The 19,336-nt window shown below is 57.6% G+C and overlaps 2 protein-coding genes across 4 annotated transcripts in view; both read right to left on the minus strand.

Moving 5' to 3' along the window:
* The window catches only part of STARD3 (StAR related lipid transfer domain containing 3), a 23,957-nt gene extending 22,869 nt beyond the window's left edge, over positions 1–1,088 (minus strand). The window contains exon 1 of one of the 2 annotated variants that reach the window (XM_040245484.1): positions 964–1,088. The gene's annotated coding sequence lies outside the window, so the exon portion shown is untranslated. The remainder of the gene's footprint in view (positions 1–963) is intronic. The other variant, XM_040245483.1, reaches the window with a different exon arrangement.
* A 502-nt stretch (positions 1,089–1,590) lies between these two features.
* PPP1R1B (protein phosphatase 1 regulatory inhibitor subunit 1B) lies at positions 1,591–10,208 on the minus strand. Of its 2 annotated transcripts, none has more exons than XM_040245487.1 (7): positions 9,697–10,208; positions 7,998–8,058; positions 7,706–7,728; positions 7,225–7,300; positions 3,886–4,086; positions 2,475–2,594; positions 1,591–2,386 (listed from the first exon to the last, which is right to left on the minus strand). In XM_040245487.1, exons 1-7 carry the CDS (start codon positions 9,775–9,777, stop codon positions 2,337–2,339), a joined length of 612 nt encoding a protein of 203 aa, XP_040101421.1. In that variant the 5' UTR covers positions 9,778–10,208; the 3' UTR covers positions 1,591–2,336. The 2 variants fall into 2 exon arrangements, with proteins under 2 accessions (XP_040101421.1, XP_040101422.1); XM_040245488.1 differs by lacking the exon at positions 9,697–10,208 and adding an exon at positions 9,128–9,530.
* Positions 10,209–19,336: the final 9,128 nt, after the last annotated feature.

The following is a 19,336-nucleotide window of genomic DNA, read 5'->3' on the forward strand; positions in this document are numbered from 1 at the left end:
CCAAGCCTGAGGCTCCAGGGAGGGGCTTGGCTGAAGCTGGAGATCTGGGTGCCTTTCTGGTATCCGAAAGTTGAAGCTAGGCTTCCCACGTGGCTCAGTGGTAGGGAAGAATCCGCCTGCCAATACAGTAGCCGCAGGACACTCAGGTCCGGTCCCTCGAGAAGGAAATGGCAACCCACTCCAGTATTCTTGCTGGGATAACCCCATTGACAGAGGAGCCTGGAGAACTACAGTCCAAGAGGTCACAGTTACATACGACTGAGCCACTGAACACACACGGATGCAAAGCTGAAACCATGAGAGTAGATGGGACCATTCAGATTCAGCGCACAGAGTAACGGGCTGGGGCAAGAGGAGACTGTGAAACCGTACTTCTGCAGTCAGAGCAGTAGGAAGAAAATAAGGGGATGCTGACGCGGAGGAAGCCAAAACGGGGGGAAGGGGCACATATCCACTATTTCAATTACGGGTTAGTGTCACTCGTGTTATGCACCTTTAAGAACTCGAGAAAGATATCAAAGAGCCCTTCTGATGTCCATTAAGAAGTCATTCATTGCCATTTCCAAAAGAAGTTGAGGGAGCCCGGATGACAGTGAGACGGGGACCTACAGGAACTTGCAGACATTTTCCTGCTCATTCTTAACCCTGACACCTCCCCATAACCAGTTCTTGCTCTTAATAGCCAGACACCACCCCCTCACAGTGAAAAGAAAACCTATGGAGGGCGATCCGGGGCGCCCTTCCCGGACTCTTTCGAGTGGGCGGGGCCGCGGACTGTCAGCGCCGGAGACCCCTGAACCTCGCGCGGGGTGGAGCTGAGGAAGGGGGCGGAACGTGGGGCGCAGAGGGTGTGGGAAGGGTCGGACGGCACCAGGAACGGACACCCGCTAGGGACACGGGGTCCGCTGGCAAGACGTAGCCCTCGTACCACCACCGGGTCCCAGTGACCTCTTGCGGACCCACCTGCTCCATGTCAGCCACGACCCCAGCTCTTCCTACCCGCAACCGCAATCTGACTCCGCCGCCCCAGCAGCGCCTCCGAGCGGAAAGGGATCTCCCGACGCCACTTCCGCCACTGAGTCCGCCCCAGAGAGCGATCCGGGACGTGCGTAGGACTGCAGCCCCGCCCCTTCTCCTCAGCCCCGCCCCCAAGCCCTCGGGCCCCACCCTCCAAAGTCCGGAAGTGGGGACTGAAGCCAAAGTTAGGCTTGTAAAGAGCTTCCTAACGGTACGGGGAATTGGAAAGAAGCCCAGAGACATCATCCTTGTTGGGCCACGAAAGCCTGGCACTATGGAGAAAAAAGGATCTTCCCCAGGGGAGGCCTGTGGGGAGGGGGGTGGGGACGGGTCCTTTGTAGAATTTCTATTACTCTTGAAGGACTCCTCTCCTCTACCCTCTTTCAGCCATCCTTAGCGGGATCTAGAACTCCTAAGGTCTTTCCCAAGAGGGTTTGGAGCTTGTCTGCACTCAAGGCTCCAAGTTAGAGGACTGGACACTAGGGTCAAGAACCTGACACTTGGATGACCACCCCACAGGGAAACCTGTTACCTCCTCCCTCTCCTTTCCCCTGAAAGAGAAGTCTCAGCACAGTTATTTACAAAGATTTATTACAGGTTCAGGCCGGGAGTCAGGGAAGAGGGGAAGCGGACAGAGCAGCTGGAGGACAAGGAGAGCTTGGCTCCCCCACCATGTGCCCCCCTAAGGACTTATTATACTAGGCGGCATTCCTGGCATCAAAGCACACATAAAATGCAACAAAGCAGTCTCTGCCAGTCCATCTTCCAGGCACCCAGGCTGGGGAGCAGGTGATAGGGGAAGATTTACCAAAAGCTGAGGCCATGGAAAAGATGCCTGAATTCTGGGCCCTGGTAGAAGGCAGTGAAGGGGTGATGACTTGGAATTGCCCAGGGAATGGAGAAAGATCTATGGGCACTTACAAGTTCTCAGTATCCCTTTTGCCCAGATCTTAGGGTCCTGCCCTGTGGGTTTCCTATGCCCAGGGGAGAGGGTCTAGGGAGTAGAGTTGTGAAGGATGAATCTTTGTCCCCCATTTACTGGATTTCCCAATGCAAGCTCTCCCATCCCACCTCCCGCTGGGTGTATGGGGGAATGACTGGCAGGGGTAGGCATCAGGCAGCAAGTGCCCAGGGACTCTGGGCATCAGCCGAAGTTGGGCAGACAAGCAAACACAGACCAGCCTTAGTCTTCTAAAAGTCAGAAGCCGCAGCCCTAGCAAGTGAGAAGCGGGGTACAAAATAGGGTGTGAACAGAATGGATTTCTGGAGAACATCAATGCCTCCTCCCAATTCCTTCCAGGAGATGTAGGGCTGGGTGCCTATGTGCCAGGCTCAGGGTGGGCAGGGCGCTGTGGCTCCTCCCCAGGTTCTGCAAAGCAAGCAGAGGGACTTAGGGCCTGGCCATGCCCACCAAGATCCCGGCCCTGCCTCCTCAGCCCCCAACTCCCAAGTCTCACCATTCAATGCTGGGTCTTCCACTTGGTCCTCAGAGCTTCCGTCTCTCTGGGGCCCATCCAGAGGAGGCGGGCGCTCCCAGGGACCCTCCAGACCTTGGCCATAAGTTGTCTTCTGCCCAGCTGGGGACAGGAAAGAAGGGATAAAAACACGAGCTCTGAGTATCCAGCTGGCTGTCCTAGAACATGAGCCAAGTCCAGCCGCTGGCTGAGACTAAGCTTTCTGAGGGTGTCACAGTGTAGTGGAGTGAGCACTGGACTAAGACAGTGCCTCCAGTGACTAACTGCGTGTCCTAGATAAGTCATTGTTACCTCTCTGAAGGGGCTGGTAGGAGGGAAGTGCTGTAGACTGCCTTAAATAAGATAATAGTTAACACCCAGTGCCAGCACCTAGGAGCTGCTCCAGGCTTGGTGGCAACTGATATTTGTTCCTTGGTCATCTTGCCATTTGACCCACTACCTTGCTGCTTTCCTGAGAGAACAGTCTCCTCTCACCTCCTCTTCACCTGTTCTGGGAGTGTCAGTGGGAGTCAATTCAACTCGTCCAGCTGAAGTTTTGCTCCCACGTCTGATGCCCCCACCGCCAATACAGAGCAGAGGCTTACGCTATTTTGAGGCGGGGTGCAAAGAGTGGACACTGCAAGCAGAGATGGTTGGTTATTTTTCATCCCCATAAATAATGGGACCAAAACACTGAGTGTGCATTCAGAGGGTTAGAAGTGGCCAGGCATGGAAAAAATAGCCCTGGGAGGGGCTGAGATCTTCCTGCCTAGGAATTCTTTGGGTCTTGGGACCCGGCTGTGTAGATTTTGGGATCTGGGGTGTCTAGCTCTGAGCCCTTCTGTGTACGTCTTAGGCCCCTCACTGGCCTCTCTCTTTCCAGGCAGTTGGGCTTGGTTCTTGAATCCTAGATTCTCCATCCAGACACTAGAGGGCACCCTCTCACCTCCAGCCTGGGAAATTAGAAAAGAGGGAGAGAACCACAGGTTCCTGGAGAGATCTATCAACCAGTCCTGTGTCTCCCAGCAGAGACCACATCCTGTATCCAGAAATGTAGGCGATGGGGGCCCTGGACACTCTTAGTCCTCTATCCCTCATCTCTTTACACCTCCCAATGGCCATGGATGGGAAGTCCTTTCTTGGGTCTAGCCTCAAACCTCATGTAGCCTTGCCTTAATTCTTAGGGAAGAGAGGAATTACTAGGGAAAACCTGATAGGGAGAGGGACAAGGATGGGAACAGCCCAGGTGTCAGGTAAGGCTGACTGCGAGGCATCCTGTGGGGTGAGAGAGTGAGAAGGCCCTTTACACGTGGGAGAAATTGTAAACTGGGAGGGGTGTCCCAGGACACTCAAGGAGGACCCCACCCAAGCCCATGGTTGGTGAAACTCCAGCTTCACAGCCCCTTCCGCTTACCAGACCCCCTGCTGCCCTTCAGGACTTCCGCCTGGCTGTCCTCCTCCTCCTCTTCTTCATCCTCCTCCTCTTCCTCCTCCTCTTCCTCTCTCGGGTAGCCCAGTTCCCGCAGCTCCCCCAGCTCATCCTCCTCTTCCGAGGCCTGGTTCTCACCCACATTGCTGATGGACTGCAGGTGAGACTCAGCAATGCGTTGCACGGCTGGCACAGACGGACCGGGAAGGCACGGGTCAGCCAGGCCCGAGAGCAGCCCACGGCGCAGGAGAGGCACGAGGCCCAACCCCCAGCCTCCTTCCTGGGGGCCTGGGACAGAGCTCACCCCCTCAGGGGTCTAGTTCAAACACTACAGGCTGCTGGGCAGCCTGCTGGGGGCCAGACCAGGGCAGAAGCAGCAGGGGGTAGACTCTTGATCATGTTTGGCTCTTAAGCTGTCCAAAGATGCTGGGCCCCAGAGGCCGGCCCCAGGCATCTCCCCACGCCGTAGGGTGCCAAGCTGGACAAGACCAGGCGGGCACAGCAACAGCTTAACATTCCTTGGCTGGGGAGCTTGTCTACCAGCTACAGCCGCTGGAGAAGGTACTGGACTGGTGGGCTGGGCCCTGGGCCATTTGTCCCTTTCAGTTTCTAGGGGAGTGCCCAGCCTGCTCACCGCTCACCCGGATCCTGCCTGCCACCCCATACTGGGCTTGGTCCCCACTCCCTGGCACCGCTCCATCATAGATGTTACTCTACACACCCCTGCCCCAGGCTCTAAGAGGCAGGAACAGTTCTGAGACTGAGGACATAACAGTCTGCAGCCAGTGACATCCTTGCCTGGGGATGCAGCCTGCTCACACACGGCCCCCACAATCTTGACCCACATCCCCAAGCCTCAGCTCCCTGTGCAGTGACCTAGAAAGCGGCAACCACCACCCACCCCCCCAACACCACCAAGGCCTGCTGGGATAGGACCTAGGAAGGGAACAGTGTGGGCAGCTGGAGAGAAGTTTCCAAAAGATGGAAAGGACGAGGGGGTTCAGAGAAAAAGGCCAGGGCTGGAGGACTCTGGGAGAAAGGGAGGGGTGAAGGTGACCCTGGGAGGCGTGGCCAGGGCAGAGGCAGCAGGGGGCCAGGAGCTGGTGGGAGTTTAGGGCTACTAAACTCGAGGCCCAGAGACCAGATGCTGACGGGCTAGGGGCTGGGGTTGCTGCAGCTGCTTCCTAATCCGCAGGCAGCCCCTCCCCTCAGAAAGCCCGAGAAGGCAGATCCAGGCTGGAAACCTCCTGTACGGGGAGCAGGGATTGGCACTCCTGCCAACTCGGGGACAGGCACAGAGGGTGTATTGTGCCTGCCTGCTGCCCTGTCTGGCCCGGAGCTCCACCCGGTGCTTCCTGCTAACTCTGGGCAAACTACCCAGGCAATAAAAGTGCAATAAATTGCCCTGCCTTGTCCTTGGGGACTCAGCAAAGCTTCACCTTGAGCCAAGTGCAAGAGCTCGGCCTTGGAGAGGCCCCTTCAAGCCAAGACTCGGCGTCCGCCCTTCCTTGCGGACTCTAGGCTTCTCCCCCAACAAATCCCCCAACCCTGCCAGGGGCTTTCCTTTGCCCAGAAAGGGGCGAAACCCACAACATGCAGTGCCCTGGAAGTTCAGAAGGGTCCTCTGAGGGTTGGGGAGAGGAGGAAGAGGGAGAGGAGGTGGCAGCTCAAGCAGCCGGGGGAGGAGAGTTCAGTTCTTCAGTTCGTGAGCCGCAGTGACAACAATAGGTGCGTGCAGCCCTGTGCAGCGCCCCGTGAGAGCCTCCCGCGTGCCTGGCCTGCCTCGTGCCTCTCAGGGCTCTCTGGGGTCTTCCCCCCTCTCCCTCCCGAGTGCCTCCTTCTCGCTCTGTCTCCAGCTCTGGGACCCTGAACTCCCCCCAACTCAAGTCTCCCTTTTGGAAGCTCCAAGGTTCCCAGCACAGCCACTCTCCTGGCCCCCTCCCACGGCCCTGCTTCTCCCTACTCAGACCCTCCCAAGTCGCAGCCCAAAGGAGCCGTGGGCACGGAGGGGCGGGGGGGGGGCACATATCTGGCCAAGGCAGGCTGCCTGGGAAGCACCCTGGTCTGTTCTCTTCACCACCACCCCCCCGCCCCTGCTCACAACCAAGAGTCCAAGGGTGGTTCTTCCCTCTCACGTCCACTCGCCCCCTACTCAGCCCAGGGTGCAGAGGAGAGAGACTGCTCATGTTCTCTCCTGAGAAGACGGCACCTCCTCCCTCACGCCTGCTCCAGGGGCTGGCCTTCCCCACATCCCCACAGGTTGGAAGGCCTTCCAAAAGTTACACCCAGCGCCCACCTGCCGTCTCCGCATCCCCTCTCCTCTCCTCTCCTCAGTCTCTCTGCCCCCAACTGAGGCAGGCGGGCTGACAGCTGCACATGTTGACCGGTGGTTGGGAGCTCACTAAACCCAAAGAAGGAGCTCTCAGCACATCCTTCCGGCCTCCCTCTCTCCCTCCACGGGAGGAGGGGGCTGGCCGGGCCAGAAGAGCTGGAGCTGAGCTGGGGGTGGGAAGGCATCCTAAGGCTTAGTGAGGAAGGGACCCTCCCCACACCCCCACCTGGCCCACCTACTCCACCAGGTGTCTCTGCCTCAGCTCCTCCACTGGAAGCCAAGTCTCCAGGCAGCCCTGAAGACCCCCTGTGATCTCACACCTGCTCCTCCCTCTTCCTGGAATACCCTTCCGTGCCTGGCTTGCCTGTTGAATTCCTATCCATCCTTCAAATCCCCTCTCCTCTGTAGCTCTCCCAGATGCTTTGAGGTGAAGGGCCCCAGGAGGGCTGAGGCTAGATCTTACCCTTATTCCACCCCCACCAGGGGGGCCTGGCATACACTGGGTGCTCCATAAGAGAGTGCTATAGGAATGACCTGCCTTTGGGGATTGACAGGAAAAGCAGGAACAGAAGAAGCATCGGGGTGCAGACCTGTGCAAAAGGCCTGGGAACGGGAGAGGGGAGCAAGGGGTGTGACCCAAAGAAGGTGCCCTGGGAGGGGGGAGGCGGTGGAGGTGGTTCAGCGCATGCTTGCAAAGGCGGCAGAGAGCTGAGTCTCTTTATGTCGAGGCCTACTTGTTACGTACCTCTTTTCTTTCAACCCCGAAACCTGATTTTCAGACCCACACCACCCTTTTCAGCCTCGGGGCGCCTTGTTTTTCCAAGGCCACATTAAGAAAGAATTGGTCTCTAAGTAGGGGTTGGGGTGGGTGCACAGGACAATCCCTCCCCATCAACAAAAGCCCAATGCTCCCCCCACCCAGCCCTACACACCCAGTGTCAGCCCAGTTCCAGGGGTCAAGGGGACAGGCAGACCATGGGTTGGGGGAGTACCTTTCAGCGAGGGGGGTGTGTAGGCACAGGGATTGGGTCTCTTGGACTTGAGGTGGTGCCCCTCTCCTGAGGCTCTCTGCGGGGGAAGTGCCAGGTTAAATGGGCTCACAGAGACCCTTCCTGTAACCCTCCCTCCACTCCATTCCCCCCGACCCTGCCAGCTGCCCAGGGCAGCTGCGTTGACTGGTCCAGCCTTGGCTCTAGGTCCAGCGCTGCTCCCACCCAGGCTGAGGCCACCTGGTGGCACCATAGCCTGAGCCAGGCTGGGACCCTGGATTCTGGAGGCCCAGCCTGAGTCTGAGCAGAGCAAAGACAAGGGTAGAAGAGGATCTGCATCCTGGCACCAGGCATTCTCACCAAGGTGCCAGTTGATATGCTAATGTCCTCCTGGGTGGCACCGTGAGCTAGCTGGGAAGTAATCCCCTCCCTCCCATCACAAAGGGCCTGGCGTCCCTCCTTCCAGCTGCCCCTGGAAACTCACCTGGTGGGGTGAGGCCTCCTCCTCTGAGGGAGGCCACCGGTGACCAAGCCAGGAAAAAGAGAGAAAGAATGCGAATTATTGGTATTTTCCCCCAAATTCAGTCAGTCTCTGGGCCCTTTCCTTCCCAGTGTTGGGAGGCGCCTGGTCAATAAATAAGCCCAGTGGAGTTGGGCTCCTGAACCTTAACCCCCCATTCTCCATTCAGTCTCCTACTCAAGGGACTTTGGCAGGGCCCCCAGAAGGCATCACAGCTAGGGTGGGGCCAGGACTGGGGGGCAGGGAAGGGGCCCACCTGGTGAGGAGTGCTCTGAGAGCCGGAACAGCATGGCAGGGGTTGGTCTCCTGCGCCGGATCTAAGGAGACAGAGACGGGAGAAGGGAGGGCAAGACAGACCCTTGCAGCCCACTCCCCACCCCCACCCAGGCAGCAGAGAACAAACTGTGCTTTGGAGTCCCCAGGGAACCTTTGAATCAAAGACTGTCAGAGCTGAAAGGGACTCCAGAGCTCACCGAACCCCCTCGTTTTACTGAGGTGAAAACCCAAGGCTCAGAGACTTTTAGCAAAGAGCTCAAAGCCACACAGCATGCCAAGGCAGAGAAGAGCAAGAAAAGCCCACCAGTGGCTGCCAGCCAGTGCCCACCTCTCTCCATGGCTACTCCAGATCCACCACCTCCCTTCATATCTTCCCCTGCCATGGCCCTCCCTCTCCCCTTTAGGAAGACATCAGACCTCAGGACCCACGCTGACTGTGGAAGATGGCATTCTCGTGGCCCTGCCCACCTAAGGTCAGCTCAAGGGCTCCAAAGAAACCAGACCAAGCTGCAGAAGGGAGGCTGAGCCTGAACAGCAGGCACATCCAACCTCACTCTGAGGCTCGGGTGTGCGCCTGAGCCCCGGACTGCCCGGGGCCTGGGTCTGGGCCCCTCTAGCAGTACCACTCGGGCTGTGGAACTCTTCACCCAGTCCTCATAAAACCTCCAGAGTCGCCCTCCTTGGTACATGAGCCGAGCTGAACAGTGGGGGGTGGGGGGGCACTGAGTCCTCCCAGTAACTCCCCAGCCTTCCCCCTAGCTTGGCAATCAGAGGAAGTGTCAGTTAATTAGGTCCTCTTTGAGCTCCAGGGAAATGCACAAAGAGAACCAGGTGAATTAAGCTGAAACTGCCGCCTCCCCCTGCCAATCTCCCAAGACTGCCCTCCACATCAAAAGCTGCTTGGGCTGGGCATCAAACCGGTCGCCCAGGCCCACCCCCCTCCACGCGGTCTCTCTGCAACATGACAAGGCCCCCCCCCCCCCCAACTGCTCTGTTGAGTGCCAGCTGCTTCTCAACAACAGCAACAAGTGAATGGCTAAGTGGAGGAGGGGAGGCGCCCGCAAAAAACTCATGTCTCTTTCCCCATCACGCCCCACATCTCATGCCCACCTTTGGAGGCCTCTGGTACCCAGTGCCCAGGAAGGCTGTCCAGAGGACTCAGATGTCTGTGTGAGGACTTCTGGCTTCTGGGATGACTGGTCATCATTTCCCTCTCCACCCGCGCCCCCCGCCCCGCCCATGTTGTGGCTTTATCTAGAGGTCAGGACAAAGCTCCGGTGACCCCAGCCCACGTGTGCAGGGTGGGACTAGAGAGATGGCCAGAGCGCGCGGCAGGCGGGCGCAGGCCCGCTCTGTGTAACGGGTCAGGGGGCCACGTCTGTCACACCAGTGGTCCCTGGGGGACCCCAGGGAAGGAGGACACTGCAGGGTCCAGAGGACAGTCCTCCCACTCCGGGGCCGCCCGGGATTCCCCAGCCCAGGGATCAGGTGCGAGGCCCCGGGAAAAAGTTACAGGAATCTCCGGCGAACTTCACGCGCTGCCCCGCGCCCCCGCGGCGTCAGAGGCGGACCAGGCGCCCGCGTCTCCCAGGCCAGTTCCGATCCCGGAGCGCAGAGGAGTCGGGGAGTGGGGGTTAGGGTAGGGGGGCGCTGCCAGGGGTGGGGCGCAGCCCCCTTACCATCTCCACCTGGCGGGGGTCGAGCTGGCTGGGGGGCGCGGGCACGGAGAACTGGATCTTCTTGCGGTCTTTGGGGTCCATGGCGGGCGGGGCGCGCGTCGTGGGGTCTCGGGCTGCGATCCCGGCTCCGCTCCCCGGCGCTGCTCCGGGCGCCGCGGCGGCAGCGGGTTGAGTGTGGCAGAGAGGAGCTGGAGGGCTGTTCACGCACAGATAAAGATACCGCGCCGGCGAGGGGAGGGCGCGCGGGGGTGGGGGGCGGCCGCCGGCTCGCGGCTCTGGGGCTCCTGGGTGCCTCGGTCCCCTGGTCCCCTCGGGCTCGCGGAGCTGGTCTCTGTCCCTCCTTCCCTCGCTCTCTCTGTGTCTCTCCAACCTTCCTCTATCTCCCTTGCTCCCTCTCCGCGAGTCTCCCTCTGTCTCTGCTTCGCTCCGTCTCTCCGGGTCTCGCCCTCCGGCCCCAGCCTTGGGGTCCCCAGCCCGTGCCCTCGGCCTGGGACTGGCGCCTGGGCACTTGGTGGGAGGGCTCAGGAGACAGTGGCCAATGAGCGCCGAGGAGCGTGTTCTCGGCCGGGAGGAGGGCGGGGAATGTGAGCTGGGACCGCGGGAGCGGCCTGGGGGCCCCCTGCCGACTCCCCAGAACTTGAAGCTGCATTATTGATGGAGTCCAGCAGGGAGGATAATGGGCGGAGGCCGAGGGGAGAGGGGCCGCGGGGACCTGGGACTCTGACTTTAACCCCTTCCTGGCCTGGGTGCTTGGAGTTTCATGGGGAGGCTGTGAGGTCGTGGAGAGAATAGCACCAGCGTGTCACGCTGTGAATGGGGGTGTCCTAGAAAGCGAGTGAGCGTGAAGGAGCGGGGTGTGCGTGGGAGGACACATGTCAGTCATCATGGCAGGGAGTGTGTGAAAGTGAGTGCCAGGGGCCCTGTGGTGCCTAAAGCTGGGGAGTGTGTGTGTGTGTGGGGGGGTCCGTGTGGTGAGAGAGTCTATGTGAGTAAGTGTGTCAGAGTGTCAAGGATGCAGGTGTGAGTGGCAGGGTGTGGGAAGACCGTGTGTGCACGGGGGAGGGGGCAGAGTGGGGGAGGATGTCAGAGGCTGTCAAAGTGATGGGCAGGCTGTGCCAGCTCGCAGGGGGGGTGGGAGTACCCTCTGCACAGGTCCAGCCTGAAGAGTAGAGGAGGGTAAGGTTGTGACCCTGGGAGGGCTCTTTCGTGGGCGCGGGGGAATGTGTCCATGCTGTGAGGTACCCTGGATCCACGTGTCTCCTGCCTGTTCTCCCCAGATATGATGTGGGGGAGACAGAGCCGGCTCAGGGGGATAGAGTTGGGGGAGTTGGGGTGTACACGTGCCATCACGTGTGAGTTTGGTGCAGGAATAGAGCAAGGGGGAGAGGTGTGTGTGTGCTCATTTCGGAGGTGTGAGCCTCTCTCTCTGCAGAGGTGTTTGCATGTGCTCTGAAGGGAGGAAAGGGGAGGAGATGGCCCTGTCGTTTGGAGTGTCCCTGTTTATTTATCATCTGTTGCTGGGTGCCTTTGCAGGAACCAGTGTTTCCCTCTTCTTTGGGCCTGGGGGTGAGGGTCTGAATGCCGCTCTGAGAGAGTGTGTGTGCGTAGACTTGTACGTGTGTGTCTTCCTGGGACTCTGTTTGCTTTGGCTCTCTCCTCTCCTGGTCACGCTCAGGCCTGGAACAATCAGGAGCCCCCCTCCCCCAGCCAGCAACTTTTCCACTCCCAGGCCAAACATGCTGGGCCCTTGGCAGAGCAAGAAGGAAGCAAAAGGCCACTGGAGTCTTGTGAAAGTGGGGTCAGGGGCACGGCGCAGCACCCCAGAGTCAGCGCCTACCCTGGGGATGAGGCGAGGGAATGGGAGCACAGAGCTTTGCCCATGGGTGCTGGAAGGCCTGGCCGCTGGGCGGCACTGCTCCCTCATCCTCAGGCCTGGCTCAAGTCCTGCTGTGTTTGTTGACTCCTATGCTTGTGGGGAAACAGCCAGAGGCCAGGTCCCTGGCCCTGGGGTGTTGCCTCTCTGGCAGTCCCTGGCTTGGCCCAGACCCCTCTGTCAGACGGGTTGTGGTGGGAGGTAGTAAACACCAATTTGGCAGTGCCCTGGGAGGCAAATGAGGAGGTCACGAGGGTCAGAAGGGGCACAGGAAAGGCACGGCCCAGGCAGTAACCTGTGTGGCCACTAGGCCGAGAGAAGGCTGAGAGGTCTGTGGTTTCCAGGGCTAGGCAGGTAGGAAGGTCCAGTGTAGGGTGAAGGGGACAGAAGACAGCTGGACAGTTAATGAGGGGACAAGGGGAGGGAGTCATCACTCCCAGGGGAACCTCAGGGCCCACTGGAGCTGAGAGGGTCTTTGGGACCACAGTTGACGAGGCTCCTTTGGCCAGGGAGGGCCTGTTGACAGAGGTTCTGCCGAAAGGATTGGAGTTCTGGGTGGCCCTGAATCAGGAAAAGTTCCCTAGACCCAGGCTGGGGCAGCTGGAAGGGAAACTCTCCTCTCCTGGGTAACCCTGAAAGAGGGAGTCTTTGCTGTTTCTTCCAACCTTTACCCAGGCCTCTACAGCTCTGGCTGCTAAACCCTGGGGTCAAGCGGGATGGGGGAACTTGGCTCACAGGGGTACAGGCACAAGGAACAGACAGGAAGGAGAAGGAAGGAAGGCAGAGACAGGAGGTGAGAGAGAGAGAGGAGGGGGAGGTAGGAAGTGTGGAAAAGAAAGAGCGAGAAAACACATGTGAGAGATGGAGAGACAAAGGGAGAGAGAGGAAGCCTCACGACAGAGAGAGGCAGGAGACAGAGATGGAGAGAGAGTAAAAATAGCTCCGCATTAAGATAATTGCAGCTCACAGCTCTGCCCTCCGTTAGGAATTAAATGAGGTTTTATTACTTTGATTTTTCTCTCCTGGATCCTACGCGACTTCTCAAGAACTTGGGGAAAAGTTTTTCAGGTGGGCGGCCAGGTGGCTGGGGCTGCGTGGGTGACAGAGGAGGAAGGGACAGGGACTTCTGGGGGCTGGGGGAAGTGTGGGCAGGGGCAAGGGGTGGGGAGGGTGCGGCGAGGATGAGGGAGTCCAGCTGGGGCTGGGAGAGGTGCCCAGGGTCAGGCATATCCCAGAGCAGCTGAGAAGCTAGGGGCCAGGGTGACCTCCATTCTCTCTTAGAATTAATCATATGCAAATGAGATGTAAAAATAACGTGCCACTCCTTGGTTATTATTCTTGAGTTAGAAGCACAGGCAGTTGGGTCCAAGGAACAAATTCAAGACCTTGTTTGACTTAACTCCAATTAAGCAATGGGTCTTACTGCTTGGACTAACCAAAAAAGTTTGTCATAGGGTGTCTGTTAATGTACAGAGCAGGTCTGATCACACTATTTTGAGCACACCATTTCTCTCACATCATTGCCTGTTGCCTGCCACAGCGCCCGGCATACAGAAGGCACTACATTCACATTCTCTGGAAGCCTGAAGCCTTTGCTCTCTTCGGGGGAGGTAGGGAGAGTGGCCAATCGTGAATATTCCCTCCCTTCTCCCAGGCAAGATACAGTCTCGTGGACAGAACATAAACTGCAGAATTGGACAGACCTGGGTACTGTGTGATTTTAGACAATAAATGTCTTAGCCTCACTGTGCCTGTTTCCTTCTGCCCCCAAACCCACCTCACATGGTACCTGTGACGATTCAAAAAGATAAAATTAATAAAGTCCCCAGCCCAATGCAGGGCTCCTGGTCAGTATTCAGTAAAGGTTTCAGCTTCTTTAGAGAGGTTTCTCTGATGGCTCAGATGGTAGAGAGTCTGCCTGCAACACAGGAGACCCGGGTTCAATCCCTGGGTCAGGAAGATCCCCTGCAGAAGGGAATGGCTACCCACTCCAGTATTCTTGCCTGGAGAATCCCCATGGACAGAGCAGCCTGGCCGGGTACAGTCCGTGAGGTCGCAAAGAGTAGGACACGACTGAGCGACCAACACTTTCTCAGGAGCGCTATGGATGCAGTTCCGGAAATGGCCAGCAGGTGGCAGGGTTGACCAGGGTTTGGGCTGCCGAACTGTTGGCATTGCGGGTCGGTGGCTGGGCATCACACTCCTGACCTTGGCACAACGGAGTTGAGTTTAGCTGGCTAGGTTGACATGTGGCAGCTGGAAAGGAGGTCCCCCGAAGTCCTGGGAAGCAATCTTAGAGAAGCCAGGGAGCGTTAGCAGGGCACACTGGGGCATCTTTCCCTGCCACTGCTGGTGGTGAGGAGGGGGGCAATGGGGAGGGGGAAGAGGATGTTGGGGACTCCAAGACCCGCCTCTGAGAAAACCCCTGGACACCGAGAGGAGAGAGCAAGGGCACTCATAGTAGGGACACTGGTGACACCAAGACGGGTGGCAATCATCTGAGCATTCACTGACACACATTCATTCATTCATCCATCATCCAACCCTTGGCTCATTCAATAAATTCACATTGAGTGCTTTTTAAAAAAACTCTATTGAATTACAGTTTATATACTATAGAATGTGTCAGTAAAATGTAAATTAAAATATACATTTCTATGAGTTTTTGAAAATTTTATTCAACACATGACCACTACCAACTCAAATGTTCTCTTTTGCTCTATCCAAGTCAATCTCTCCTCCCGCCGCTCACTGGGTGTATCTTAACTCTTAGCACATTATTTGGAGACGTGTCCTACCCACTATCCGTCTTTGCGTCATCACCTTCCTGCTATAACGCCCAGAATACCGTAGCGCTAAATGCTATAGAGGCAATGGCTTGAGGAGTGAATCGATAGATAAATACATAAGTCATAGAAATTGGCAACGCATGGCATATAGAGAGCACCACTCTGTAGTGGACGCTGGGCTAGACCTTTTACATGCATTAGCTCATTTAATCCTCAGTAGATTCACTCCATTTTACAGATGAGGGAAATGAGGCTCAGAACTTCTGCCCAGAGCCTGGGTTCAAAGGCAGACCATCTGACTCCAGAATTCCCCCTCTTACTGCTCTTTAATACGTTCAGGATGGGCGAGTAGAACTCTTACATGCACTGAACTGGGCTTCTGTCTTGCTCAACATTGGTCCCAGTTTCTCTCTGTCTCAGCCCAAGTTGGACAGATCTGGGTGGGAAGCAAAAATCAATGTGTGGAGGCTGCCCTCTGGTGGCAGATATGAGTACAGCGGTATCTGTGCCCTCTGGCGCCCCCAGGTGGGATGCTGATGAGAAGAATGAGCAAGCCGACAGCCCACAGCCGGGGCAGCCTCGGCACGGGTACCTGGAGACCCCCTGCTCTGGCCACTGCCTGGTGCCCCCCGAGGTGCCAGCTGAGGCTGCCCCCAAAGAACGCCAGCTGCCGGAGCCTGCCGCCTCCCACCCCCTCCACCAGCCTCACACACACTCCAATCCCGGTCCAGTCGGCTGCTTCCATTCCCTGAAGAAGAGGCCCTAAAGTTAAAACAGCTGTTAATTTATAAACCAATTTTTCCGTGACTGCTTAATAAATCGCCAGCAGCTGCTCTGCCCCCCCCTCCTGCCCAGGCACCCGGCCCCGAGGGCTGCATGGAGAAGCTCAGAGCCGCCAGCCTTCCCCTCCTGCCTCCTTCCCCCAACTCCCTAACTTGCCCCCAGTCTCCCAGGAACTGGGCATGTGTGGGGAAAACCCCGATGAAACCCCAGCTTCTCTGGGCTTCAGTGGAGTGGAGAGGGGAGGAGGATTTTTCTGTAGCCCAAAGGCCTTTCCAAGACCCTTTAACCCCCAACCCACGACTGCATGTTCCAGAGGGTAGGTGTCCAAAGTTTCTTAGTTCTTGGGGAGATGCAGCGTCCCTATTCCCTAGAGAAGTTCCCTGAGCAACTGGGAGGTGAAGGGACCCTGGACTCATCCCTGAGTGCACTGGAATCTCAGTTCCCAAATCAGGGTGGTCTCCCTGACAGATGCTAACAGACTCACTGACCCTGCTGTTCTCTCAAGGGGGGACGGGGGGGGGGGGCAAGGAATGCTGGGAGAGCTCCCTGTTCTGGGGAGATGCCCACACACACTCAGTCCCAGGATAATGAGAGGAGGGATCTGGGCCTTTAGAATATACACTTTGCCCAGTTTCCACTAGCATATAAAAGGCACCATGAAAAGCCACATGGGGTCGGGTGGGGGATCTTGTGAATGGCAGACAGAAGGCATGTTCTTTTTATCTGCAAGTTCCAAGTGAAATGCCTGCTGCTACTGTATTCTGCTACTGACTTTGCTAAGCAAAAGGGTCAATCCGGCCATGCCCCTGTAGATACAAGGAGCTCAGTTGGCAATGGGGAATTGCGTAGTAGAGCACGTCAGATTGGGAATTCGAATCCCTGAATCCCACCTACTAGCTGTGTGACCTTGGGCAAAGAGCTCTCTTTCCTTCCTCAGTGTCTCCATTTATAAAATAGGGATAATAATTACACAACTGTAGTGAAAATCAGAGGCATACAAAGTTCCTGGCACATAGTAGCTGCTTACAGTCATGTAACAGTGTTAGCTTTCTCATCCCTCTGCTGAGAAGAGAGCAGAGATTGGATCTCCTAGCTCCCCACAAATAGCAAATCTTGGGGTGGGGGCGCTCAGGAGGTTTCCAGGAGTTGGGGCAGATAGGCAGTCTGGGGACAAAATTAAGAAAACTAACCAGGATTTCTGAGTTCTGTGGTTCTGACTGGGCTCTCTCATTCTGGGCTCTTCTGTTCCCTCACATTCCTCTACCCCCACCTCCTCCTGACTCAGGTAGCCATGGCCTTTCCCGAAGGAAGAGCTTCCACCCCACCCTACTCCTGGAGCCCACACCTCTCAAAAACCAAGTTGTCGAAAGGAATCGCCAGTCCAGGTTCGACGCATGACACAGGACGCTTGGGCTGGTGCACTGGGATGACTCAGAGAGATGGAATGGGGAGGGAGGTGGGAGGGGGTTCAGGATGGGGAACACGTGTACACCCGTGGCGGATTCATATTGATGTATGGCAAAACCAATACAATATTGTAAAGTAATTAGCCTCTAATTAAAATAAATAAATTTATATTTTTTTAAAAAAGCAAGTTGTCCCCACAGTCTGTCTAACTGAAATCCCTTCCATTTCTTCTCTTGTTCCTGTAGCTGTCAGGCCCTTTCCTGCCTTACCTCTGCGGCTCTCGGCCCCCGCCGGCGTAAGCCTGGCTGACTACATCCTCCCTGTGTACCCAGAGCAACTTAGTCACCCTGTCTGAGCCTTGGGTTCCCCAGCTCTAGATTGGGGAGAACCCCAGCCCCTCTCTCTTGGGTTGCATGAGACACCACCCATGAAGTTCTTATCCTTCCCACAGGGCCTGGCTCTCTGCAGGTGCTGAGGACACAATGGTGGAGAGAGAGGTGGCAAAGGGTGGCAAAAAGAACCTGGGTGTCAACTCCCACTCCAGTCCTCACAGCTGAGTGACCTTGGGCAGACTGCTTAACTGTCTCGTGCCTGCGTTTGTGTTTCTCCATCCATGAAAGGGCCTACGTCTACGTCACTAGGGCGTTGTGAGCCATCTAGAATTCTCAGAACAGGTCTCCAGCTGAATAAACGTTCCCCCGAATTAACAGTATGGTGAGCTGCTGTCACTATTATGGGCCCCACTAGAGACCTGATTCTCTTTAAGCCTTGCCCCACCAGGGGCATGCTGATGCAGAAGGTTGGAGGGTGAGTAGAACTGGACTAGAGACTCTGGTATTGGGGATCCCGGCTCAGGACAGGCCTGAAGCCTCCAGTTTCTCAATGTTCCCACCTCTGACCTCCCCCTAGACCCTGGCTTGGGCTCAATCAGGAGGCACAACCGTCTGCCTCCCTGAGTCAATGGTCCTATGAAGCTGCCAGCCGCCTCCCTGTGCTGAGGTCCTGACTACCTCCCAGAAAAAAAGAAGGGTCCCAGGGGCCCACTCAAGCCTAGGACTGCTCTGCCAGGGTGCCAGCTGGTGCCCATGGGGGTGGGGCAGCAGCTTGATCGTGTGGAAAGGAAAAGTTGGAGGTACCCCCAGCCTTGGTGGCCCCCATCAGAGACAGGACAAAACAAGATTAGGGCACCCAAGACATCCTAGAGGCTTTCTGCCCCTGGGGATCTGCTGGGGTGAGAGCTTAGCTTGGCCTGCCCGGTTCCTTAGTTTACTCAGCCATCCTGGAGATGGAGTCTTCATTTCTGTTTTCCTGGGGCCCCAAAGGCCTTGGCACTGGCCTCTCACAGCTCCTTGCCCTCTTTCCTTTCTTAAAGCAGCCAAGCTCAGCCTCCTCCTCCTCCTCCTCCTCCTCGCCCAGATTCTCTCCTTAGAAAGCACCCAGGAGTACCCTTAGCCGGGAGGGGAGGAGAAAAGCCAGCCCGGTGCCGGAGACCGCCTCTGCAGGGCGCAGGGCTGCACCTGCGAAAGTGCCCAGGGCCGGGGTCGCCCTGCGCTCCGTGCCCCGTGCCCCTTCTCGCCGCCACTGGCCCTTTAAGAGCCTCCTCGCGCTGCCGTCCCGGATCAGCCAGAGAGACCATTAAAATTTTATGCAGAATGAAAATGGGCCAGGTCTCCAGCTTCCTCGCTCCCATCCAATGATTTATTACTCGCAAATACCACAGAACTAATTAGTATAGTAATTAATTAATACGCATTTGCATATTTGCATGTGCAATTAGTGCAGTGGAGTGATTACTGGGAGAATGAGGGGCCCCGGATTGTCAGATGTGAGGGGGAAGTGGCCTGGAAAAGAGTTAGTGGGAATGAACTTTGTAGGGAGCGTGAAGGCGGGGAGGGAGAGGGAGGCGAGCGGGGCGAGGCGGGGGGACGCCGGGGCGCGGGGCCACCTCTCGGGGCGCGGAGTGGCCGCGCAGGGCAGCGCAGGGTCCCGGCCCGCCCGCGGCCACCGGACGCCGGTCGAGGGTCGCGACCTGGGCGCCCCCCGGCCCGCCCGCGGCCCCGCCCCGCCCCCGCCGCGTGGCACGGCTCCAAGCGCGCGCCTGATTGTTATGCATTGTGTTTCTTGTTGCGAGCGGAGCCGGGCGGAATGGGGCTGGCACAAGCTGTTTCCCTGCCACGCGGCGGTGGCACCTTAAAGGGGCAGCGTCCTCTTCCCGCAGCCGCCCGCTGCCGCCTCCGCCCACCCCACCTCCCAGCTGCCCGTCTGACCCCTTTCCCGGAGACGACTGGCAGCCGGAGCCGGGCTCGAGGCGAGAGGGCGCGTGCCGAGGCCTCCCAAGAGGTGTCGCGGCCCCACGGGGCTCGGGGCGCGTGCCGAGGGAGCGCGGCGGCGGTAGGGCAGGCTGCGAGCCGGGAACCGGCGGCCGGGGCGCGCTAGGTCCTCTGCTGGGCGCGCGGCGGCGGTGATGAGGAGAGATCCGGGAGAAAGCTGGAGTGAGAAGGACAAGGAGGAGGAGTGCCAGGAGCTTCCTCATAAGACACCGCTTGGCTTCCAGTCCTCACAAAGATTCTGTGCGGCAGGGCGCCTTATTCCCATTTTACAGAGGGAGAAACAGAATGACCTGGCAGGTGGCTAGTGACCAAGCTGTAAACCTGGGGTTCCAGTTGGTCTGTCCATCCCCAGTGCTCAAGTTGGAGCCTAGGCCAGAGGAAAGAATGACATTTCCCCAGGGGGCATCAGGGAGGACTTCCTAGTGAAGGAAGCATCTCACCAAACCTGCAAAGGTGAG

Source organism: Oryx dammah, unplaced genomic scaffold (assembly GCF_014754425.2).
Source record: "Oryx dammah isolate SB20612 unplaced genomic scaffold, SCBI_Odam_1.1 HiC_scaffold_8, whole genome shotgun sequence".
In the NCBI taxonomy this organism is placed as follows: domain Eukaryota; kingdom Metazoa; phylum Chordata; class Mammalia; order Artiodactyla; family Bovidae; genus Oryx; species Oryx dammah.